This window comes from Colossoma macropomum, unplaced genomic scaffold (assembly GCF_904425465.1).
Source record: "Colossoma macropomum unplaced genomic scaffold, Colossoma_macropomum, whole genome shotgun sequence".
Lineage (NCBI taxonomy): Eukaryota > Metazoa > Chordata > Actinopteri > Characiformes > Serrasalmidae > Colossoma > Colossoma macropomum.
This window is the reverse complement of record NW_023496040.1, coordinates 79,867-103,555: the sequence shown is the minus strand read 5'-3', so window position 1 is coordinate 103,555 and position 23,689 is coordinate 79,867. Positions and strand designations below refer to the sequence as shown.

General features: G+C 38.1%; 1 protein-coding gene across 2 annotated transcripts in view; it reads right to left on the bottom strand.

Annotated features, from left to right (window-relative positions):
• Positions 1-23,689, bottom strand: part of abca1a (ATP-binding cassette, sub-family A (ABC1), member 1A) — a 45,574-nt gene that overhangs the window by 14,876 nt on the left and 7,009 nt on the right. For both annotated transcript variants that reach the window (XM_036564760.1, XM_036564761.1), the window contains exons 4-17: positions 21,476-21,617; positions 21,057-21,175; positions 15,608-15,729; positions 12,246-12,437; positions 10,719-10,808; positions 6,280-6,520; positions 5,630-5,769; positions 4,533-4,649; positions 3,400-3,594; positions 2,226-2,431; positions 1,912-2,088; positions 1,187-1,409; positions 845-1,066; positions 346-550 (exon numbers count right to left, since the gene is read on the bottom strand). In XM_036564760.1, coding sequence (XP_036420653.1) covers positions 346-550; positions 845-1,066; positions 1,187-1,409; positions 1,912-2,088; positions 2,226-2,431; positions 3,400-3,594; positions 4,533-4,649; positions 5,630-5,769; positions 6,280-6,520; positions 10,719-10,808; positions 12,246-12,437; positions 15,608-15,729; positions 21,057-21,175; positions 21,476-21,617 — 2,391 coding nt within the window. The remainder of the gene's footprint in view (positions 1-345; positions 551-844; positions 1,067-1,186; positions 1,410-1,911; positions 2,089-2,225; positions 2,432-3,399; positions 3,595-4,532; positions 4,650-5,629; positions 5,770-6,279; positions 6,521-10,718; positions 10,809-12,245; positions 12,438-15,607; positions 15,730-21,056; positions 21,176-21,475; positions 21,618-23,689) is intronic.

Below are 23,689 nucleotides of genomic sequence, written 5' to 3'. Positions count from 1 at the left end.
TGTTGTACAGTCGATTGCAAAGGACAATAATTTTCACGTTTCTCTGTGTTGTGACAGAAGCCAGTGGGCAGTTACATCAACACCTGCACACTGGTTTCTAGTTTTAATGTGTTTTGCGCAGTGTTTCACTGTGATTAGTCAAAGAACATAAAACCTGTTGGCACTTATAACAGAACAGTGCCCATTGAATCCTACTATAAACATGCTTGAAGTTAGTAGGTTTTCAGTTCTTGGTGCCTACTTTGTCAATGATAACTGACCATGATGACCAGATGCAGCAGATTAGGTTGGAAGACTCTGTATTCCTTTAAGCCAAACCCCAACTACAGGAAGGTGCAAAGTTACCTGGGAAGACAGCTTCGATGTACCAGGTCATGACAGCATAGAGCAGAGCATCAAACAGCATGAGGGAGATGGACGTCGTGAGGCTGTAGCTGTCCTCCTCCAGTGGGCTAGAGAGCAGGTTGCTCCACTGAATTCCCACTCCCTGTTCCTCAAACAGGGCAAAGTACTCACAGCCAAAGCCAAATGCCACCGGTGACAAGAGGCTCTGAAAGACAGAGTGAGACACATATGTATATAAATATATATGCATATTCTTTGTCCAGTGACAAGCTTTCATTATTTATGAGGTACATTAGCCTTGTAGCTTCAGTGCAAAAGCAAAGAACCAAATTTCAGACACCAAGCATTTCTTGTTTGCCTGACTACATTTGAGGTAAGGGATCAATTCTGCAAATATATTTTTTGCTGGACTATTTGTTTAACAGTAAATACAGATACAGTGAAATGCTCTTTCCAGTCCTTCAAAGTCAGCCACTCTTGTGATCAACATGGCACTCACCACCACTACTTTGGCACCAAAGCCCACATAGTCCTGCCAGGCCACGCACAGAACATAGGGCAGGTAAAGGGTGAAGTAAATGATGCCCCCACAGGCGGCGGCCAGGTTAGCGCGGGAGAATATTGTACTGATGAGGAAGCACTGCATGATGGTCACTATGGCAAAAGACACCAGAAAGAGGTAGACCACGCCTGGGTCACTGTAGGGCAGCAGGTTCCCCATCTGTAATACAGAATATAATATTATACAGAAGTTATACAGAAGCTTTAATGAACAGGACGAATAAAGTCATCTTGGACCATTTCCAGGAGGCATTCTTATGACACTGAGAAGGACACATACCTTAAGAATGAGGACCAGCAGAGCGCCGCTGATGAGCAGAGGAATCAGGCTGCTAATGAACCAGCTTAGCCACAGGATTCCGTTATCCAGTCCCATGATCCTCATGGTCTCCTTCAGACGTGCCTCCTTCTCATAGACCACGCCCTTAATGATGATGGCCACTGAGTACATCCAGGCCAGGGTCATGAAGAGAGGCATTGAGCGACTCATCACGCGCAGGAAACTACAGCGGGGACAGGTGAAAAAAAATAAGAAATGTTTCGAGCAAACAAAAGCTATAGTTAATTCCGATTAGACCTCCCACTGCAACTAATGACCTAGGCCTGTCTTCATTGATTTTATTAATAAAAGAGCAATTTGTAGATCATTGTGATGGTTAATAAAGAAGAGTTTCAAAAAAAGCCCCCCAAAAATAAACTTAACTAATAAAAAAACACTAATAAAAAGATCCCTTAATACGTATTGGAAAAAGATACACAGCAGGTTTTACAAATTGGCCAACTGGCAACTAATCTCTGCCAATTCAATGAGAAGGTCATTTTTAGTACTGCAGATTTTTAGGGAAATAATCAAGCTTAATCAACTAATCATTGCAGTTCTACAATAATATGAGAGGGTGAATCAGCCTAATATGAAATCTAATTATCCATGTACAAAGAAAGTCAGAAATGCACACCAAAAGCACCAAGGTTTGCAATGTGTTACGTTATCATAACATCTCTTACATGTCATCAACATAGCACGGGTAAGGCATCTGCTGGATGTAGACTCCAGTTTTCTCCTTGCTGCCTGTCAGGGCCCGGATGATTCCATGTTCAATAACATCCTGCAGGTAAGAGAATCCGCCCCAGACGTAGCGCAGATCTTCAAAAGGATCAGCACGAGGACCAGGGTCCCAGTACCTGATAGCAAAAACCAAAACATCTTATTCTGATGCAAACGATACTCAAAATAAATGCTTTTTGTTGTCCTAACAATTAAAGAAAATTTTCAAATGGAAATTACTATACACAGCCCTTAAAGAGGAAACACTGCCTACCCGTCCTTGATCTTGTTGGTGCGCTCCACGTTGTCAATATCCATGCGGATCTTGTAGCTAACGTTCGGCGGAAGCTCTGAGGAGTTGGCTTTCATGTCCGGAAACACGATTCCGGCCCAGAACTTGCGATCATCCAGCAGACGCATGGACTTATTTACCAGCCGCTCCTCATTGGCCACTGGCTCCAACTTATCCAGGTTAATGCACTTTTGAGAAAATCAATGAGCAACTAGCATTAAACTTAAAAGAAAAAAAAAAAGTGAACTAACATAGAAAATAAATAATTCATTTTGAGAAGACCCTGGTCAACTTTTTAGCCCATTTCTTAAGAATTAACCTAAGTTTAAGGATTAAATTGCAAGCCAGTAATTCAGTACTGTTTATATGTAATCACTGTGACTGCCATGTACTCTTTCTGAAGTAGCACACTTGGCTACTTCAGGCCAGCGTAACCGATTTGCAGCTGTAACTGATAGGCAACTTTCATAGCACTACAGAGCCTGCAGTTTAATTTTGACTCACTGACCCAGAAAAATAACACACTGTCATTTTTTGCATCACAGTGACACAGATTGATTCAAGCACTTGAGTTCAAAAGCCTGATATGTCTATAGCACTATAAAAGCATTCTATTGAAGTGCAAATGTACACTGCTATTCAGAAGCTTGAAATTGCCATTCAAAAGTATGGAATGAGTGTTTTGAATAATATAAAATCTATTTTGTTGTGGACACAAGTTACACTAAGCTAAAATAAAATGAATATCCAATTTAAAAAGTTATTCAATTTCAAGGCAGGCAACTTGTTAATTACAGCACCTTAGTTTTTGCTTATTAATGTCTAGCTGTTACCAAAAAAACTACAAATATTTGAATAAAACATCTAAAATTACCTTTTTGTGTCTGCTTTGTAATGCTTAAATCTACACTGAAATAATTACAAATAAAGTGTGATTCTAAACCTTTGAATGGTAGTGTAATAGCTTGTTAATGGTCATGGCCCACCAGTGGGTCAAACTTTTATTATGCATTTATCATTTAAGAATAACTCAGCTAATTGCAGTCTAGTTCACACTGTTACTGAATAATAAGCTTTAGTTTGTAGTAAGCCTGGGATTTTAAAGGGTTACAGACAGAATACTGTACAGTGTCGAGCTGTGTGTGTTTGTGTGTACCTCCATGAAGCGGGAGATGGTTTGGATGGCCTGGTCCGTCTCGTTGAACACTTCTCTCCATGTGTATGCTGTACCAGGGGGACGTGTGTCCTCTGAGGCTTTAGTCAAGAACCTGGAAATGTCCTCCACTTGCCAGTCTGTTCCCTTCAGCTTGATGTTAAAAAACCGAGCACTGGCGTTGTTCTGGAGCAGAGTCTGTGGACGGAAGGCAACTTTCAATCAATATAAAGCTCACCTTTTTATGAAGGTAGCCTTCACATAGAAAAATGGACACAGAATTCAACATTATTTATTGTGTCTGAATTACTTGGATAATGATCTTTTATTCTAACCCTAAAAATTGAATAAATTATATCTTATGGCTGTTTTGACTGGAAATTATAATAATAAAGGTGGTCTCTGACTTTTGTATTTAAATGCATTGGTTTTCATGACATCACAAAAACAGTTCATTCAAAATGTAGAGTGGGGAGTCCATGGTAGGTTTTGAACCATAAAACAGTGTTTATAACTACATCAAACTCTTATTTAAAAAGGGGGAATTCACTTTTTCGTAAAATGAGCCCTTCACAACTTATTAGTCAGTACTTAGAATGAAATTAATGTAGTTATGGCAGTGATTAAGCCTTTCAGATGTTAAACATGGTACTATGAAGTTAGTAATGCTGTTCAGTAATACGTTACAATGAACTACTGCACAATATGCTATCAGTATAGATGACTTTCCTCTGAGCAAAACAGTGTCATTAATTATAAGCCATTAACATGATAATAGGAATGAGTAAAAACAGCACATTATGCTTTACACCACCATTATCTCTTTATATGACGTATCATTGAATTTGTTCAGCTTTTTGTGAACGCCCAGAATATCTTGTGTCCCCACTGTACTTGAGGGGACTATCAATGAGGTCCAAAAAAACACCCAGCCCAAAGCATTGCATAGCCCAACACGTTGAAGACCATGTGAGCTCGGGCAATGAGGTTATTCTGCAATACAGTAATGGACCACAGTGTGGCACTGTGGAGTTTATATTGGAGTAACGCTTCATCATTCTCAATAAGGGGATTCTCACACACTCAGGCTGAGGTAAGACGAAAGAAGAATGCTTGTGCACGTTAGTGAAACTCACACGGACGAGGTCCATTTCCTCACTGTTCTCCATGAAGTTCCACACTTTCGGTCTCATTTCCTCCCACATCCCCCCGAGGTCTCTCAGTACACCGAGCTGCTGAAACGTCTTATTGACCTGAGAGAGAGAGAGAGAGAGAGCAAGAGTCATTAAGAGTATATGGGATACCCAAGTCCACTTTACATGATCCTCAGTGGTAACACGTGACAATGACAGCTCTGTTAGTCCTCAAGACATGATGATCAGTAGCGGTCAGCAATATGAAAAAATATAAAATATAAAATCATGACACCTGAAGACCTTTTGACATTACACTTGAACGCAGGGTTTACAAGAATGCATTATAACGACATAAATTCCACAATTTTCATCGTTGATGTGCAAAGTCTATATGTCATATTATATATATATATATATATATATATATATATATATATATATATTATATACAGTAAAAAATTCCAAGTCCTTCACGATTGTAGCCTTGAGCTGTCATGTGTTACGTCTTGTTTCTTAGTTTTCCACTTTGCTGTCACTTCTGTTGCTTTATTCATTGCTCTTCTGTGGCAACTGTCTAGTGTAATCTGCTAAATGACTAACATTTCTGCATCAGCGGTGTGTTTTGCTTGTAGATGATAATTGCGACTTGATGTTTTTTAATGATAAATATATTCATAGCTTTGCAGCAGTTGGAAAAAAGGGAGCCATCAATAGAACTTGCCATTTAAAAACTATATTTGAACAATGGTGTTAATCATTTATCATGTTAATACATTATTGCCATATTAACTTTGACAACACTACTAAAAATAAACATGACATATGGTATAACAGACTGACATCAAATCAGTGACTTATAACTGTGAAGCTTATGCATTTACTACACACTGGCTGTTGTTTACAGGCTTATTATAGTCTATATATAAATCTGTCTTTATTATAACACATTCAGTTGTTCTGTGTTCTAGAAGTGCTGACGAGTCCCATCATAATATGCTCAGACAACCATATTATGATGTAATTTATCACAATAACTATAGCATATCTCCATCTTGCCCACTCCTGACTATCAGCCTCCACTAGTAAAGCTTAGTCACCTCATGTATGATCCTCTGAGTGGCTGGAGTGTCGGGTGTGTACAGGATCTTCCCCATCAGGAGAGGCTTCAGAGCCCTCCAGATCATTCGTGAGATGGGGCTGGACTCCAGGTTCTTCATCATGTTGTTACAGTAGGGAGCTGAAAGGAAAAGAAAGGGAAAAAATAAAAATAAAAAAATCAGAATCAGTCATTTTTTCTTGGCATGCTACAAGTACAAGGAGTTTGAACACATTTTAGTGTGTAACATCAAAGCATGCCACAAAAATATGAAATGTGATAAATAAAAAAAATAACCAAAAAGGTATATAGCTATAACAGATTAGTGGTATAAAAAGGAACAGTAAATATGTACATATGTGCAAAGTTTGACAAGATCTAAGAGACAGTATGATATATATTATATTATAGTATGATTTGTCCAGTGTGTAATGGTGAAAAGGTTTGTGCTATGACTGCACATGTCTGGATTCTTTAATGCTTCAACATTCACTCCCTATATTTCTTTATGATAAGTGTATGGAAAGACAACTCATGTTCATTGGCAGGGGAACGGATGGACTGAATTTTCCAATAAATTTACTGTAATATTGACCATGTGCAGACATGTGATGAGAATGAACAGATCTGCAGCAGTAAAAGTGCACTCACTGGACGAATTGTCGTAGACGGACATTGGCTCGCTGTCGCTATCATTGTGGTTGCCAAACAGGGCCTTGTAGTTGTTGTCTTCGTACCAGTTGAGGGATTTGATCTTAAGGCCGCCACCCTCTGGGTGGCCGCAGACGATACGGGACACGGCCTGGTACATGTGGTTGGGTGAGCGTGTGACGTTGCCTGTCAGGTACAGGATCTCATTGCGCATGTCCCGCCAGCTCTTCATACTCACCAGCTGAGAGGAGAACAGAGGAGGAGAGTTGATGATGCAGAATATTTCTCAGAAGATAAATGATCTTAATGCACCTAAAAGTGGCGTTTCGTTTGATTTTGGAATGTTACATCATAATGAATTTGAAAAATATTCAATATATGCTCATTTATTGATCAACATAAAATTCTCAGGCTACTTTCAAGTGTCAAAGAAAGCCTGGTGTCTTGTTTAAAATCATGTGAATTTCAATGCTGTGTAAATATTTCCTAGTTTCCTTTTTTTCCTATATCTTTTTAACTACTAGTCACCATGATGATAATCATGAGTTATCATCATTTTTGAAAGGTTTGAAGCTGCTTTTCCGATGTTTTAATGTCAACAAATGATAAATGCGGTTAATGTTTTTTTCTTTCCATGAAACAAGACTGTGCACAGCAATAACTTCTCAACAAATTCAAATCATTAAAAAACTCCTACTTACAAACACAAATGCAGTATTGATTAAATGTTCAATAGCAATACTTTCAGCCGAATTTCTGAGGTTGTTGAAACCTTCAGTCTGCTTGTTTCAAAGAGCTATCAGTGAGAAATAATTAATATTAAATTGCTTCATTCTTTTGTTATTGGCTAAAATTGGCAGAGTACAAACTAAGTAACTATTCACAAACATGCTGTTTTTGAACAATAACATGGAGAAAGAATGATGAGACAAGACTAGTAACATTAGCTAAGGTAACAGATGACTAGCGTTTGTTTGTACATCTTGATGACTTTAGACTGAGTACCCTTTTAGAGTAAATTTAAGGCCACGTGCCATCTCCTATGGTTTTTTGTGATCTTGTTCTATGTTTGATTGCTAGCAAAACGCTGAGTGCAGATGCAGATACGCATGCAGATAAGAAACATAGACTCTGTTTATTACATTCCCCATCATTCCTGTAACGGCTGAACAAGTTCAAGTGGCTGCCAAACGTTACATACGACAACAGGTCTGGCAACCGTCACAATGTGCAATTAGTTTGAAGTGTTTTCAGTATCAGCTGCAGGGTGTTGTTGTTGATGACTAAACTCCAAGCAGACCAAACGGAGACCAAAAAATCTTGTTCTGTTAGCAATAGAAGTCTTGTGTCTTAAGCTACTTTGCCTTATAAAACTGCAAATGTGATGTAAGAAGGTTTTGCACTGTGATAAAAAAAAGTGGCACCAAGTGCCAGCTGATCTGAGAGTTCTCCAAACGTTTTTTTAAAGCGCAAAGTCTTTTGGCTTAAAAGTGCTTTCAATCGATGCCACATTTGATTTATGAGTAGAAGAGGGGATCATTTATTGTAGTTTAAATGTAATAAGAAGTTATGCAGTCATGTTTATGTCATTGACATCGGAACAAAGAACGTTGGACATCCAGATTCAAAACTGCCGATACAGAATGTAAATTAAATGCAATTCATTACATAACCCACTTGATAATTAGATATGTAATAGTGTAATTACATTGAAATAGTATAGCAAAATGACAGTAATACCACACAACCTCTGAGGGTTAAGGCAAAAGGTAGAGCTCGTTCGGCATATTTAGAGTTATCCTAGGCTTGTGGAGTCGAGCTTGCTCACTGATTGCCCAGCAACAGTCTGAAGAGAGAGCTGTTAAGACATGCCGGAGTGCGTCTGCTTGAACAATGCGGCGGGGTTACTATCGGTCATTTGGCTGCTGCACTGGCAGAAGCCCTCTGCCAAAAAGGACAAAAGATGCTAATTAACCCAGTTCTCTAGCGACACCTCTTCACCGTGGGCTACAGTGTCACCTCCGCTGTGAAAAAAACAGTGCAGGCTGCATCTGCGTGCTCCGTTAACACTATTTCTCTATGTTTGCCGCTAGCGCTGAACCGTGAGGTTACTATGGGTCATTTAGCTGAGGAAAAACCTGCAACGATTCAACAGAGAATAAACATGCCTTTTCGTGGGCGTTCTATGAAGTCATGCGAGAGATCAAATAGTGTACGGTCATTCCTTGTATACAGTGTACCTTCACTGTCATGGAATAATACAAAGAATAAACAGAGCAGCAAGGTAACTCTCGGTCAAGTTGCAAATTAGGGAACTGGGCAGCTTCCTCCTACTCCTGACAAAAGACTTATTTTGAGCCACAGGCTGTACAAAATACAAAAGTACATGAGCAATGAAGGTTGCTCCAGACTTCTGAGTGTTAAATATGGTTGTGTACAAAGTGATATCTTATGTTTTTTTTACTGGGATCTTCATGTGCCTACTTTGGCTTTGAACAATTTGAAAAAAATTGTTGTCTATCTGTCTATCTATTTTATCTGTCTGTCTGCCTATCTCTGTCGATATAATAGCTTTTAAATCATGTGTAATACACATTTTTTTAGTTTCTGCTGTTCCATGTGTTTAGTCATATTCCAGTAACCACTTCCACGTATTTCATCCTGCAATCCTCTAAACGTACTGGTACATTCTGTCCTAATAAAGGTTTCCTGAGTAATGACGGTTTCAAAAAATCTCACTGCTGGATTCTTTCGCAGTCATCTCTGCCAGAAGTCACATGCTCTGAATCATATTTTATGAGCCTACCCCAGCATCTTTTCCTCCTTTAGTCTGCATGCTAACCACAAGCCAAAGGAGGAAGGCTATTGTTAAGATGTTGCTGTCACTGTGTCACCCCTTCATAAGGAGGAGGCAGAGGCAGCCCTGGAGGCGAATACAGTAGCACAAACAAAACTGAGGAACTCGAGGAGCGTGGAACGACCTGGAGTAACCTCACTGCTTATGTCTACAGCAGGGGTTACTGTAGTTCAGCGAGTGCTGGCCACAGCTGAACTGAGAACAAAGAGAAGCTGATGCAGGCTATGGCAGCTCTGCTGTTTGCTTTATTTTCTGTTTCATTTACCTACTAATGGCTTGCATTAGCATGTATAGTATAACAAGACTCTTAGGCATGTAAGAATAATTTCAGATATCTTCTAACACCATCAAACATAAATAAACCAGTACCTACTTAAGCGACACAAGATAGGAACCTCTAATACATAAAGCATTCCTCTTAAGGGAAATATAGCAAAAATTTCATGATACTTATCATGATATGAGAAAGGTATGGAATGCACCACTAAAATAGTATTTCCACATTTAAAATAGGCAACAAAAAACAAGTGCACGTTTTCCAATCATAAACTATTTAAAATGGAACAGAAAAAAAACAACTGATCAATTATTTAAATAAGATTATGGCACAATGGGTTGACATCCAATCAGCTACTTGTTACACTGCAGTTACTATACACTGCTTTTTGCTGTTTACAGGCTCTATATTGTCATTTTTATGAAACAAGTCCATGATATATTTAAAAAATTGTGATCATTTATCACGATGATGATAATATATCTATGTATCACCCACTCCAAATTATCCAGTGTCTTACAGTAAAAGGGAAAAAAACACTTCCTAATGCATGACACAAAGTAACCCCGTGTTAGCTAACTCAGCTATTTCAGCAGGAACAGCAGGACCTGCCAGCTTTTGAGAAAGGGAGCTGGCTCTGTTAAATCACTTACAGCTGTCTCGCTGCCTGGTTTGACTTTGGTTTCCAAAATCCAGGACCAAAATGCCTGCGAGCGGCCAAGCAGCCCCGGCTGACTGATCAGTGGTAGGCTTCAGGCTCAAATTTCAAGCCCCTGCTACTGTTTCCAAGAGCGGAAATGTAAGGGATGCTTATGCAAATAAATATGCCTTTTAAGACTTTGAAAAGCAACCACTGGGTGTAAGTTGCTCTTTGTTGGACCATGACTATAGTCAGAATCAATTTGCAACACTCAAGGGATAAAAGGGAGGAGGCGATAGGTAACTTATGGAAGGCCACAGAAAAGGATGCTGTTCTGATGGTGCTTACACAAGATCTGTCTGTAAAACCAAGCAAAGAAAAAAGTAAATCCTACCTAAATACTAAACAAAAAACAAGGACTGAAGACAATGCAAACTGCTTAGAAGAGTGAAGAGTCTACAGATGCCTTAAGTCAATGTACTCTTTGGGTGCACTTTATCTGTTCTAATCTCAGTCTAGTGGCGTTTGACCTACAAGCACACTCAGACACTGCAGAAGAATATTCTGGATGTGTGGCAGAAACTTTATCAGACTTATCACACTGCTTTGGCGCTTCCAGTCCTGCATCCAAAAGAAGCTGAGGGATATTTTAGGGGGCCACTCACCTCTACAGTCAGAGCTCCCAGGCTCTCCAGCAGCCTATCTGTTGCCATGGACACATCCTGGACGACTTTGGGGTCAGACCTGACGTCTTTCTGCACAGAAAAGGACATAAAGGCATATTTGGTTAAATTGCCTGATCCATGTTTACAAAACCATTGGATCATTTTCCAATGGAATTTTCAAGAATTTAGCACTAGCATCAGTATCTTAGCAGTAAGCTAACAGTTACTTCACATGAACAAATTATGGTTATTCTAGATTAAACACAGACATTTGAAGCTTGTAAAACAACAGATACATTCACATATATTTTACCGCATAGGTAACAGTTACTTCAGTAAAGGTGCCTGGCATAGACCTGCTGCCACAGTTTGATGACATTGAATAAAAATTAACTGCAGAAATGTATTTTTTATTTCTTAGAAATTAGTAGGCTTTCTTCTAGAAGGCCCTGACGGTTCCCCACTAATGGGTTAGCATCTAACTATTCACTTAGTCACACAGGCCCCTTAAACTATAGGACATGTTCTTGAGCTAAGTCTTTGTTCTGTTGCTTACATAAGCAAATTAGTTAATATTGTAGCTGGCCTTTCACGTCACTGTCTTGGGCTCTGATTACTATGAAAAGACAAAGGCAACATTCACCGCTGTTTGAGTTAGCATAGACTCTAGACAACGGCATCAATATGTTGATGCACTTGGATGGCGGCCACTGCTGTCCAATTCCCACAGAAACATGCATTCATCCTTGCTGACCTAATTGTCCCAACTTTTCATAAGGTTTGCATGTACACACTGTATAAAAGTGTTCATTATGCGGTTACAAAATTCCTTCCGTTGAACTTCATGAAAGTTCATTTCACAAGGGACAAAAATACACTTGTCCTGGTTTGTGGTAATTTGTTGGATGCACCATTTCTCGGCATCATTTACTATACAAAGTGTCCATTGTCGAAGTCAATTTGGAAAGCACCCAGACTTTGTTCTGTCCAGTTGTTCTTGGTACTGTCTTTTCTAAGACTGTAGAGAACCTAAGGCGATCGCTGCAATTATTTTATTTGCAAAAACAAACTGTAGTCCAAATCAATGCAAGGTCTGAGAGATCACAAATGATTTGGATGTCTGAAAGGACTTGCATTCTCAAAACATTTAATTGGATCATCTGAGGCCAATTCATCACTAGACACAGCAGTAATTTCAGTGCTTTTTAAGTGCTGCTGTTTCAGACTCAAACTAGAACACATGAAGTGTGGCCTTTTTTGAACAGAGCTAATTGCATCATCTAAAATAGCAAGTCTGATTAGCAAGAGAGTAAGTATCCCAGTCCCGCTGTGTCTGAAACCATATTTCATCACCAAACCCATACATATTTGAATCATTTTGAATTACAAAGTTCAACATGTGCGCTTCAAAAACAAAGAAAAATATCTGCTAATGAGGCATCATGTTCATTGTTGTCCTATAATGGAGATCTCTTTACTCTGGTCACATTACTCTGGTATGTATTAGAGCTGTGATGGTCTTCTTACCCTGATGGGCTTCAGAAAGTCCAGGTTAGATAGGAAGTGGCTCTCTGCGTTGTTCAGCCAGTCTGTGGAGGCCTGGCAGATGATGTGCTGGGTCAGCTGGGACACCCCGTGGTCAGCAATGGTCACAAAGTCCTCCAGTGACGTTGTGTTGCACAGGTCTCTCAGATGCACTCCGAAACCTTTAATCAGCACCTGAACAACAGAAAAGTTACACTTTATGTGTACATGTAAAGGGCTTAATTCCAAAATAGATTAAACGATACTTTCATTTTCTTTCTTTTTTCATGATATACTTTGTTCGGAGTGACCTTTACACATACAAGAAATATCAGAATATGCTATTATGACTAATACCACTTTCTAGCGAAATAAAAATGTGTTTTTATTTTTAGAGACCAGCTTTTATTAATTCATATCTTTCACATTTGTATATTTTTAAAGAAATATTTAATACATACATATGAATTAGAGCAATCCATAACACTACATACATACAATAAATAAAATTATACATAATTAAAAATGATTGTATTTATATATTACCATTTTTAATTTGCTTTTAAAACAAACACTTTGCAGGAAGATTAAAACAGATTGTCACAAAAATTATTGACAAAAATCAAAAATTGGAAAAAAAATAACTGATAAATAAAAGACTACAAAAAACAACTACAAAAATAAAATAAAAAACACAAAAATATAACTAGACATTGATTCTTCAGGCAGTTTCAGAGTTTGAGGCCACAGTGAACTGAAAGCTGACCCTCCCCTGTTCAGTATCTAATAATAAATAATTTCTTAAAGGAATACTCCATCTGTCACTAAAGCACCAACTTCTACTGTAGGTGCGTTTTTAGTCAACAGGTTTTCTGTTCTTTTCTAAATATGGAGAAATTACAATTAATGGGAATTTATCATATGCTATAGGTGTGGTGGATAGAGACTGGGTTGAGTATTCCTTTAAAAGTTTTAGGACAGAAGCATCTCCACAAAGAGAGCACTCTTTAGTCAATGGGCTTGAAAAGACTGAAAGCGTGGACCTGTACAAGTTCGAGTAGGTTCAAAATCTTCCAATACTGAGCTAAAAAACTATTGTGAGAACACTGAGCTATTTGAACAGTACATGTCATGTGCTTCATAATCTCTCTATTTCGCAGTTTGAGGAAAAAATAAATAAAAGGAAGGTTCTGTTTTTAATCACAAGCTCATTTTATCATCAGCTACCTTCTCACAGTGGAGAAAAGACATCCAGTACTGGCCCATTCATTTCCTGAAGCAACAGATGTTATGACGACCTTAAGATTCTTTTTGTGGATGCAGTGCACAAAACTCTACTGACAGCTGCCTCTCTTTCTGTCTGCCATCCAAACCCTCTCACTCTTACTGACTGCTTAAGCTACGTGGATAGCGTGCTGTCATTCAGCGTCGGGTCTGAACGATGTGGCTGTAGTTAAACTTGATACCCTTTCAGGGGGGCATTTCTTGGCACATTTTGCTGTATGATAAGAATTTTGTTGTCCACATTCTGTCGTCTGGTTCAAGTAACAGGGAGTCACTTTACAATTCAAAAAGTACTGGTACTCGGTTATTAACACTGACTAACATATGAATATGAATAATGTGTAATATTATTGCTTATTACAACTACTAATATATAAGCACCACTATGTATTCATGGCAGTACAATGTATAGGACCCAATCAATATATAAGCTGCTAAAACTGGCTGATACTAAAATTGCACAGATTTAATGGATTGGTAAAAACGCCACCAATAAATCAGTGGCCAAATTTTTAAATACTACATTTTTATCAAAGGTCCAGTGATGTTTATTTTTATCTAAGGTCTTGTGTTTGTGTGGGTTTTTGTACTAAAAAATTATTTTTTACATGCCCATCTTCCAGCCTCTCTCTATCCCTTTGAATTAAACAAGCTGCTTTTGTAACTATGCCTTTTCAACTGATATATGTAAATGAGCCCTGTTCTGATTGGCTTCCCTGGTTAGACAGCATCAGACTAAAACACTTGTTATAACTTCAGTGCGAATGGGTGGGGCTAAACTGCTGTAGGGTAAACATATGTAAATACATCAGTTTTCATGACATCACAAAAACAATGAATTCAAAATTGACCAAATTTGTCGTCTGGAAGAAAGTTTCATTGCCTAAATGTTGCTTTTTGATGGCTTAATGGAGATTCTCCTAAATGTTCCCAGAGAAATTAGACAAAAAAGATGATAAGACATGAGACAGTTTAGTTGCAGATAAACACAATTGTGTTTACGTTGGCAAATCTGAGTACAATATGTGATTTTTTTGGCATCTCTTCTCAAGCCCATGAGAAGACACGTGAGAGCACTAGGCTCTTTTTTTCAGGAGAAAAAACTGAACAGCAAGAGACTGACGCAAAAGTCTCTTGTCTTTTCAACTGATTTAATTGTTGTATAGGAAAACTACAGAGACATTAAGGATATCTCTTTATTGCTTTTCCTTTCCTATTGGTGTTTAGTTTCCATAAAAGGGCTGAATGGACTGGGTATGTTTTACATTTTTAGCAATGTTTATGATGGTTATCTGAATTTCTTTCTTCAAAATGTTCATATCAGTCAGCTACTAATAAATAATGGAAAAGACCAAGTGATGTAATTTAATTGGGGATGTAAAGAAGCAGCACATCTCAAACGGCTGTGTCATGATAAGAATGTGGTCCAGCTCTCTCAGGATTCTCTCTGCTCTGCATGTGCTGGGCATCAGTCATGTGACTCCACCCCTCCTCCCCTCTTCCCTCGCTCCCCTCACGTGAGCATCTGTGGACTGCAGCAGTCCCGTGGCAGCTGGGCTGATGATGCATTATCTGCACTGTCTGCCGCTTTAAACCCAGCATGTTTGACCCTGAGTGCCACAACAAGGTTATCTATATGCAAAGCGGTTCGGATGAGGGGATTGATAAAAATAATGCAGGGAATTGCTTGATTTTATCTTTTCTACATGAATAAAATATATTACATTAATCAATGTATTTCATTCATGTTTAAATAATGTACACATTTGAATCAAGCAAATTCATTGCATTACATTCAGTGCAGTGTCCATTGCTTCTTACATAACAGCCCCAGGGTGAAGTGACACTTATTTCACTATACCAGCCTCTAAAGTGAGGTAGCGTACAAATGAGAGGAAGGGGAATGAGGGGAGGGGGATATGTGCTAAATATAGCACAGAAATGGCAAACAAGTGTGGTCTACAGGCACAATATTATACACAAGGTAAATGCCAGTTATTCCTGAATTACGCCCACCTGTGCTGATATTTAATGTGACTATTTGAGGCAATGTTTAACAAAAGAAACAACAGCTGTCTTACCTTCTCCAGGTTGATGTCAGCTTCCACTATTTGCTGCACAGCGTGTTTGCTCAGGGTTGCGTTCTTCTCCAGGAACTCGGACAAGGTTTCATTGTCTCGGAGAAAGTCCTTCAGCTTGAAAGCTGCAAGCCAAAACAAATAAAATTATTACTGAGGGTTAAACAGAAAAGGTCATTATCATGTTCAAGATCCTCACATGGCATTTATCTAATAATCTATCGGAACATGGTTACGTAATGGTATTACGCAGCCATTTTGGGGTCATAAAAACAAAATAACTAGGTGTTCAGGCAACAAAATACAATTTCACTAACAGCCTGCATATTTTTTAGTCATGATTCATACTAGGAATGATCACTCAATTATTACTCAGTTTAAAAAGATTTAGATTAAAATTGATCAGTCAATGATTTAGCCATGATCGTTATAACAATGATGTTATGATTGGTAGCATGACGCTGAGATTATTAGCTAATTAACAGCCTACACAGTCGTTTTTATTTTTTAAAGAGGTCTTTTTACCTGTTTTCACACCTAGTTAATTTGATCCACACCAGAGATTAGGCTTTTGTGACATTGTATGTTTTCATTTGGTTTAACTGACACTGTAACAGTTTATTATACTTCTCATGTGGATGTTTGTTGATTGGTCAGGAATTTGGTGTGGATACAACCCCTCAGTAACTTCCATGTTTGCCCTCATTAGTGCCAAAACACAAACTGATGCCTGGCACCATCTACCAAAAGTACATATAGCGTTCCTGTGCCAGGATGGAATCTAAAATGCATTGCTTTGCTATTATTCTACTGCTTGTATATCATTAATAGCACCATCCTTTGCTGTAACAATGAAATGAGGGCCTGTAAAGAGGTGAAACAGGCAATTGTATGTAAAGTATACTCTGACACTGAATTCCTGTTTGGTGCAGAGCATCATAAACATGTGTTCCCATCAGCAGTGAGGACTTAGAAATAGACCGAGGCAAACAAGGCACGTGAAGAAGTAACCTCTAAAGACTATATAGTGTATCTTACTTCAATAAAGTGTTATGGCATCTCAGAAAAACTATGCTTTATTACAGTCCAGCTAAACCCTTTTTTGCTGTGTGCAATCAATAGTGACAGCTGTAATTCATATATAAATAATCATTTCTGTAATTTAATACAGAGTGGAAGAAATGTGACAAACAGGAAAAATGGCTAACTCTGCTACAAAACAGAAACAGGTAACATATGTGGTACAGACACTGCAGTAATCACAAGAAAAAGTGTCCACATATACCAAAGCATGAACAATATTGCTATATGATAGCAAGGATAAACAGAGGGGAGAGAGAGAGTGAGGGCAAGCGAGGCCCTCTTAACAGTGCTCATTGTGTTTAGTGAGTCAGAACGTTCCAGAAGTGTTGTCAGTGTAAACCAGATTGAGTCAGCCTTCTTCCCCTCAGAGGTTACTCTCGGTCATTCCCCTTTGTGCAATATTAACATCTTAGGTCCAGGAAGGAGCTCACATAACATTCTTTTGGTGTTGCCTGTATGTTGTGGTGCCAGTGCTATGAACCAGAAAAGGCACTTTTAAAAGCATATTGTAAAGCCAGTTTCACACATAAGAAGTTTTTTGATGGTGATTCAAATTGCAGACTGAAAAAATTGCAGAAATTGCGACTGATGTGCTTCACAATCTGGACGCTCAAAAACTAGCTAGATGATTCAGAAACAGGTCAAAAATATCAATATGCCTTTCATATAGGCTTGCCATGTCTTCTCTAATACTTGTTAAAGCATGGCGCTTTTCAATTAATCTCAATCTGCAGCACCTGTAGCATACTGTGATTGCTACAGACATGTCAGATAGACAGACAGGCTGGAATTTAACTTCAGACCCATACTTTGCACAATGTAAAGGTTACAGGTATGACTGTGTGTGTGTGTATCCGTGAGTGATGGTAGGAATGCATGTTTTATTTTATTTTATTGTTTTTTTATTTTATTTTATTTTATTGTATTGTATTTTGCCCTGCGATGGACTGGCGACCTGTCCAGGGTGTATCCTGCCTTCCGCCCAATGACAGCTGGGATAGGCTCCAGCACCCCACCGTGACCCAGTAGGATAAGCATTAAGATGATGTGTGTGTGTGTGTGTGTGTGTGTGTGTATTGTATTTTATTTTATTTTATTTTATTCACTACATGTAAATGTTTGATACTGTGCACTGTGAGCTCCTGTAACCAAAACCAAATTCCTTGTATGTGTAAGCATACCTGGCCAATAAAGCTTGATCCTGATTCTGATTCTGATTTCTTTTAAATGATTAAACTTAAAATTATTGCACTGTTCTATAATGAACTCATATAGACCTCTGCGAATGTCTTCAGCAGAAATCCCATCTGGAAGAAGGGGAAATGTTTAACTGTAGGTTGGCCCTCGGGGGCATGCTAATTCTCTAGGTGTTGAAGGTATGTAGGTGTTGCACGCTTTGCAAAGTAGGCCTCAGGAGCAAACAAAACCCACTCTGGGGCCATTAATTAAGATCTGTCAGCACCAGGTAGAAAGCTACAACTCCCAGCATGCTTTCTAACACTTAACACCAAGTTAAATAGAGCTGAAACCACAACATCCCATGCTATGCAACTTCTGTAATCCTTTAGTGCTCTGATTGGCTAATCGAATATGACCAAACATGTTAATGTGGCTAGCAATGAACGGAAGTTAGTAGCCACTAATTAGCATAATTACCACAGTGCTATATGATGGCTATCCATTTTCGATCCTTTTTAGCAACATTAGCTTTATTTGAGCAAACAGTACCTTTAACCTTGGACTAAATACTAAATACTGAAGCCTGAGTGTCAAAACCTGTGAATGGAACTTAGTGAAGCACACTTAAAAACATCTGATGAACCCAACACAAATGCTGTCCAGTAAAATCAGCTTAGTGGAGAGAGAGTGACTAATGACAGGCAGCATCCTGCTGTGTAGAGCCAGGTCTTGTGCAAGCATGCATGGAAATGTTACAATGAACTGAAGGGGTCATCGAGTTTTGCTGGACCGTTTTCAAAGAAACTGAAAAAGGAACAGGCGACTGCCTGAAAAGACTGGCCTAAAGTAAAGCCGGAAATTAGTTAACCTGCACCAAAGCAGCAGAGGAACAAAAGGCAGCGAGTAAAAGGACGTGTAGATTGCCTATAGTGTGTGTGTGTGAGACGTTTTCATTTGCATATATTTGATTAAAAGTGGGTGTTCGTGTGTCCCATCATTGACCATCAAATACCAAATTGCAAAATCAAATATCAAATGTATTCAAATGACAAAATTAAACCCTGCCTTACATAATATTCCAACTCTTAGTGCTAGGACAAGATACGAAGGCAAAGTCATGAATTGGCCTATTCAGTCTCCGCCCACAAAAGCGATCTTTTGTAGCCCCTGTTGCAAAGTTGGACAAGCTTTGCTGAACGCTGATAAAAATTCTATACAATCTAATGAGAAGCTGTAGCACAAGTTTTTGTCGAAATACATATATTTAGTGTGCATTATTAATATGAAATGATATTTATTTTATATATGTGTGAATGGTCACAGCCTTAGGATAGACTGAGTATTGTTTTATATAATGTAATCAAGACATTTACCACCTTCAGCTGTCGATTCAATAAAAATCTCTGTATTTATCGTTTTTATTTTTTATTATTTTTTTATGTGGCACTGCTGGGGCTTGTTTTACTGTTTCAACTATCAAACCACGGAAAAACTAAATATCATGATGCGTATCATGAATTGAGAAAATGTGTCCATGATATTACATTTTTGCTATATCACCCACTGCTAATAAAGCTATATTAATAAACTGTACTGAGACAACTGAAGAGCTTCAATTCAAAATGCTGTACATTCACTTGTAACACTTTTGGATATAACAAGTTTTTAAACAACAACAGCTAATGCATAAAGAAAAAAACACACTTCTATTTCTGTAATAAAGATGGCATTGGTCAGAATATTGATATTTCTTTTATGTATGCCCACTCCCAACCAACAATGCTATCAAAAAAAAACAAGAAAGTATAGTTATTATAGTGGCCTATAATGTGTTTTAGATCAAAACCCTTCAAACATAGGTGGAATTATTTACATCTCAACATACACAGATAAACAACACAGAGTCTCTAAAAGGTTTGTAGACGATTCATGAATGTCTACTGTAAGGCAGGATGGGATTACACCACACAAAAAACTGCACTTGATCTATCCTATCACTGTGACCCTCACACGCATACAAGATAAATACCCTTTGCATTCTAATGAAGTCTGAGTGTACTACAATTTCTCATAAAGTTTAATGGGATTTTTGCTAATGTTCTGTAAAGCCTTGCCCAACCTTGTGACAGTTGCTATGAGAGAATCTCTGGGCTGTACTCATTCAGTTATTTGGCCTCTAATGGAAATAATCTACACAGTAATGACCTGAATTTGACAAAGACCAATGTCAAGTCCTGAAAATGGCTCTTGTCAACAACACTGTAGCTGGTGAAAAGATGTTTATGGATCTGTGCATTCTTCCATCATGTATCATGCCACCATGCTATTTAAAAGACCTTGAGGCCATTGCACTCTATAAACCCACGCCAGTTGGGACTGTACACAAATGTCACGTATGCAAACATAATGTTAATGGAAAACAATTAATAATTGTCTTTCTGTCTTTGTTCATTATTGTTAAAAGAATAGTTAACTTATTAAAATAGTTTATCTGGCATATAAAATGGCACAGTTATAAAATGCTACTATCAACATGTTCACCATGATACAGGACATGCATTCAAATGGGCACACATTTTCTATATAAATAAATATATATAACACATGTATTGACAAAAGTAAGCAAAACAAATGACAAAACTGCGCTGAATCAAATGAACTCAATGCATTTTTTCAGTGTACTGTATCTTGGTACATGCTGATCAGATTCTAATTTGCGCAGCATATTTTAGAATGTTTGCACAAAACCAGGAAGCGAGACAGGAAACAGACACAGACGCCCCTGGTGTCTTCAAACAGCGCAGACAGATACAGTGATCGACTGCCAGCTCTGGGAGGATGTGGGCCTCACATATTCCCCTTTTATTAACCCCATGTACAGGGCAAGCAAGTTATCTAATGCTGCCCAGAGCAGGGCATGGTCTGATAATGCACTAGAGCTGGTGAGGGAAGTGTGAGGTGGGACTGTAAAAAGTGAATCGTGACATACTGCGATAACTATAGCAGATCATCATATTGCTCACCCTTGTCTTCCATGATGTTAAGCATTCTTGTTTGGAAACTCTAAATCATACTAAGAACGTAGGACCCTGTATTGAGGCTAGCAGGTTTTCACAAGATAACTCCTAGTAATCCTCCAAATAAAAGCCATAAGGCAAGGCATGTGGAGATTAGGAAAATATTGGCATACCCGCAGTGTTCCTTTGCAGTTTTCTAAGGGCCCTGACGAGTCCCTTGTACCCTTCAAAGCTCTTGTCGTTTTGGCTGTAAAGGAGGATTTTCTTGGCATCAATGAACAGCCGGGAGATTCTGTAAGAGATACAGAGACAGAGTCAGTTACAGTTACTTTAAACTACCACGCTGTCTAATTACGCTCATTTAGCTTCAGAGGAACTTTCCATGTGTTTACTTTACTGCTTCCATCTCCATTTCATTTTGAGATTTTTGCTGGAAATCATATGCTGCTTTGACGTCATGGGCGAACTCAAATTGTAAGCTACGTGTGCCGTGGGAGGTACCATTTTATGACTTAAAAGGCTCCATTTTGACTGCACTTGAAATGAATACAAATTGAAATTATTATTAAAGCATGGATTATGGAGGGCTTACATGGAGTCGTTGAAGTTGCCCACCACCCCAGGCGTCTCTCCAGGAGTGGGATAGCGGAAGCAAGGGTTGTTAGCATTGCAGATGATGCCTTGCACCCATGGTAGAGTGCCCGCCGAAGGCATGGCCTTGTTGGGAAAATGGCCTAAGAGGGGGAAAGAAACTTTCAGTCATCATAGAATCCAAAACAATATGAATTTAAATCTCTGAAAACAAAAGTTAATGAAGATTCTTTAGAAAATGATTTGATGAATTGTGAAATATCTGGCTTTGCAAGATTCACTTAGATTTTGAGGAAATGATTCAATGAATTCTGAAGTCTCTGCACACAATGATTCAATTAGATCACAATTCTTGATAAAGTGATTCAAGGCGTTATGAAATGTCAAATTTTATCACAATTCAATTTCATTTTGGCTCTTTAGGATGCAATTCACTGTATTTTAAACTCTCAAATTTCACAATTATTTCATTTTATTTCATTATTTTGTCTCAATTCACTATTACAATTGGAGCTGCACTGAATTTACAAATGTGACTGGATGAGCTATTTTCAAAGTAGTGGAATTTAGACAATAAAACAAACAAATAAAGGTCTGGTTTTTATTTATTATGTTTTTTTCGAATATTATTGTAATCAATTAGAATCAATTCTAAAATAATTAAACAAAGATCATTACCCTTTTTACACCTTTAAAACATCAACATAAAAAAATAAAAAAATCATCAACACAATAAGCTTAATGTTTAAACCATATTGCCTCATATTACTCAGAAAGTGACAGAAAACTATCCTCCTTTGGCATCTACCCCACTCACTGAAAGACATTATCAGGAACATGACTGCCAAAGTAAATAATTTCACTATATTCCGACCTGAACAAGTTTATCAAGTTCATCAAGTTCAAGCTACACACGAAGCTCCTTGTTGTTTTGAAGCCAAAAAGAGCCATTCTGGCCTAGTTTAGTAGGTGAATTTAGCCAAGGTATGTCAGGTGCATTAAGATTAATAAGGTGATGGACTTCTTTTTTTTGTTTTTTTTTTACAATGACTTGGCCTATGAAGTCATCTGTGTACAGTGAGCTGAGCACACTGTGTACAAACTCTGTTACACTGATTATTTACATTTCAGAGGTGGGTGAATCTCATCCCATAGGCAGGTGTTAGCACGAAAAACAATACAAAACAGTGAACCAGTGATTCTGTTAGGTCACGTTCTCTATGTAATATACAGTACTGTGCAAAAGAGAGACCATGCTTCATTTATTTATTTATTACTTTTTTTTAGCATCAGGAGAAAAACAGAAAACATATTTTACAGAGAATACATATTTTACCCAGAAACCTCAACAACTAAATACACTTTTATTGGCCTTTATTAATCAAATATCCTTTAATACCCTTTGCCTTTCTTACAGATGGCGCCTTGACAGCTTTTACTGAGCACGAGGTTTTAAACTCATATGCTGAGTTGTTTAATTACAGCGGAAGGACAGACAAAAACTCCTGTGGATTTTTTCAGATCTGAAGCAAGAATGGAGCTTGATTTTCTCCTCTCTTTAAAAGATGAAAGATTTATGTACTGTTTATCTGATGGTGACAGTCTCGGTGGTCTACCAAGTCTTGCATGGATGTTATTTGCTCTGTAACTTTTAATGATTTTTTGGACTCCAATTTTGGAAACTCTTGTTTTTCCACTTTTTTTCTTTGGCTTTCTCCTTCCTTATGCAAATGTATTACTTGACTTGACTGAAATCTTGCATTTAATAGCTGAAGGGTGGTCTCTGACATTTGCTCAGTACTTTACCTGTTCTTTTTAAAATTATCATTGGTTCCAATATAATTCGATCACTGCTAGTGGAAAAGAAAAAAGTGTATCAGAATTTTGGAAGTTCCAAGGCCATAACACAGAATTCGCAGAGAATAGGTAAACACTCCTGGAAGCATATTTCAGGGCTACTGCATCACATGTAATTCCATACTGTTCTTGGAGCTGCTCTGGCACCTTGACCTCCTTGGGGTCACTTTCCACACAAAAGCAAATATTTATGGTTCAACTAGGCTCGATGCAAATACTACAAGTTCAGGCTAATGCAAATAAAAAACATGCCGACCTTGTCAAGACCATTCGGCTGAGTCATTATTCTAGTCATTTAAACTCAATTGCTTAGTTGCTTATACATTACTTAGTTACTTTTACATTTATTCAGGTGACC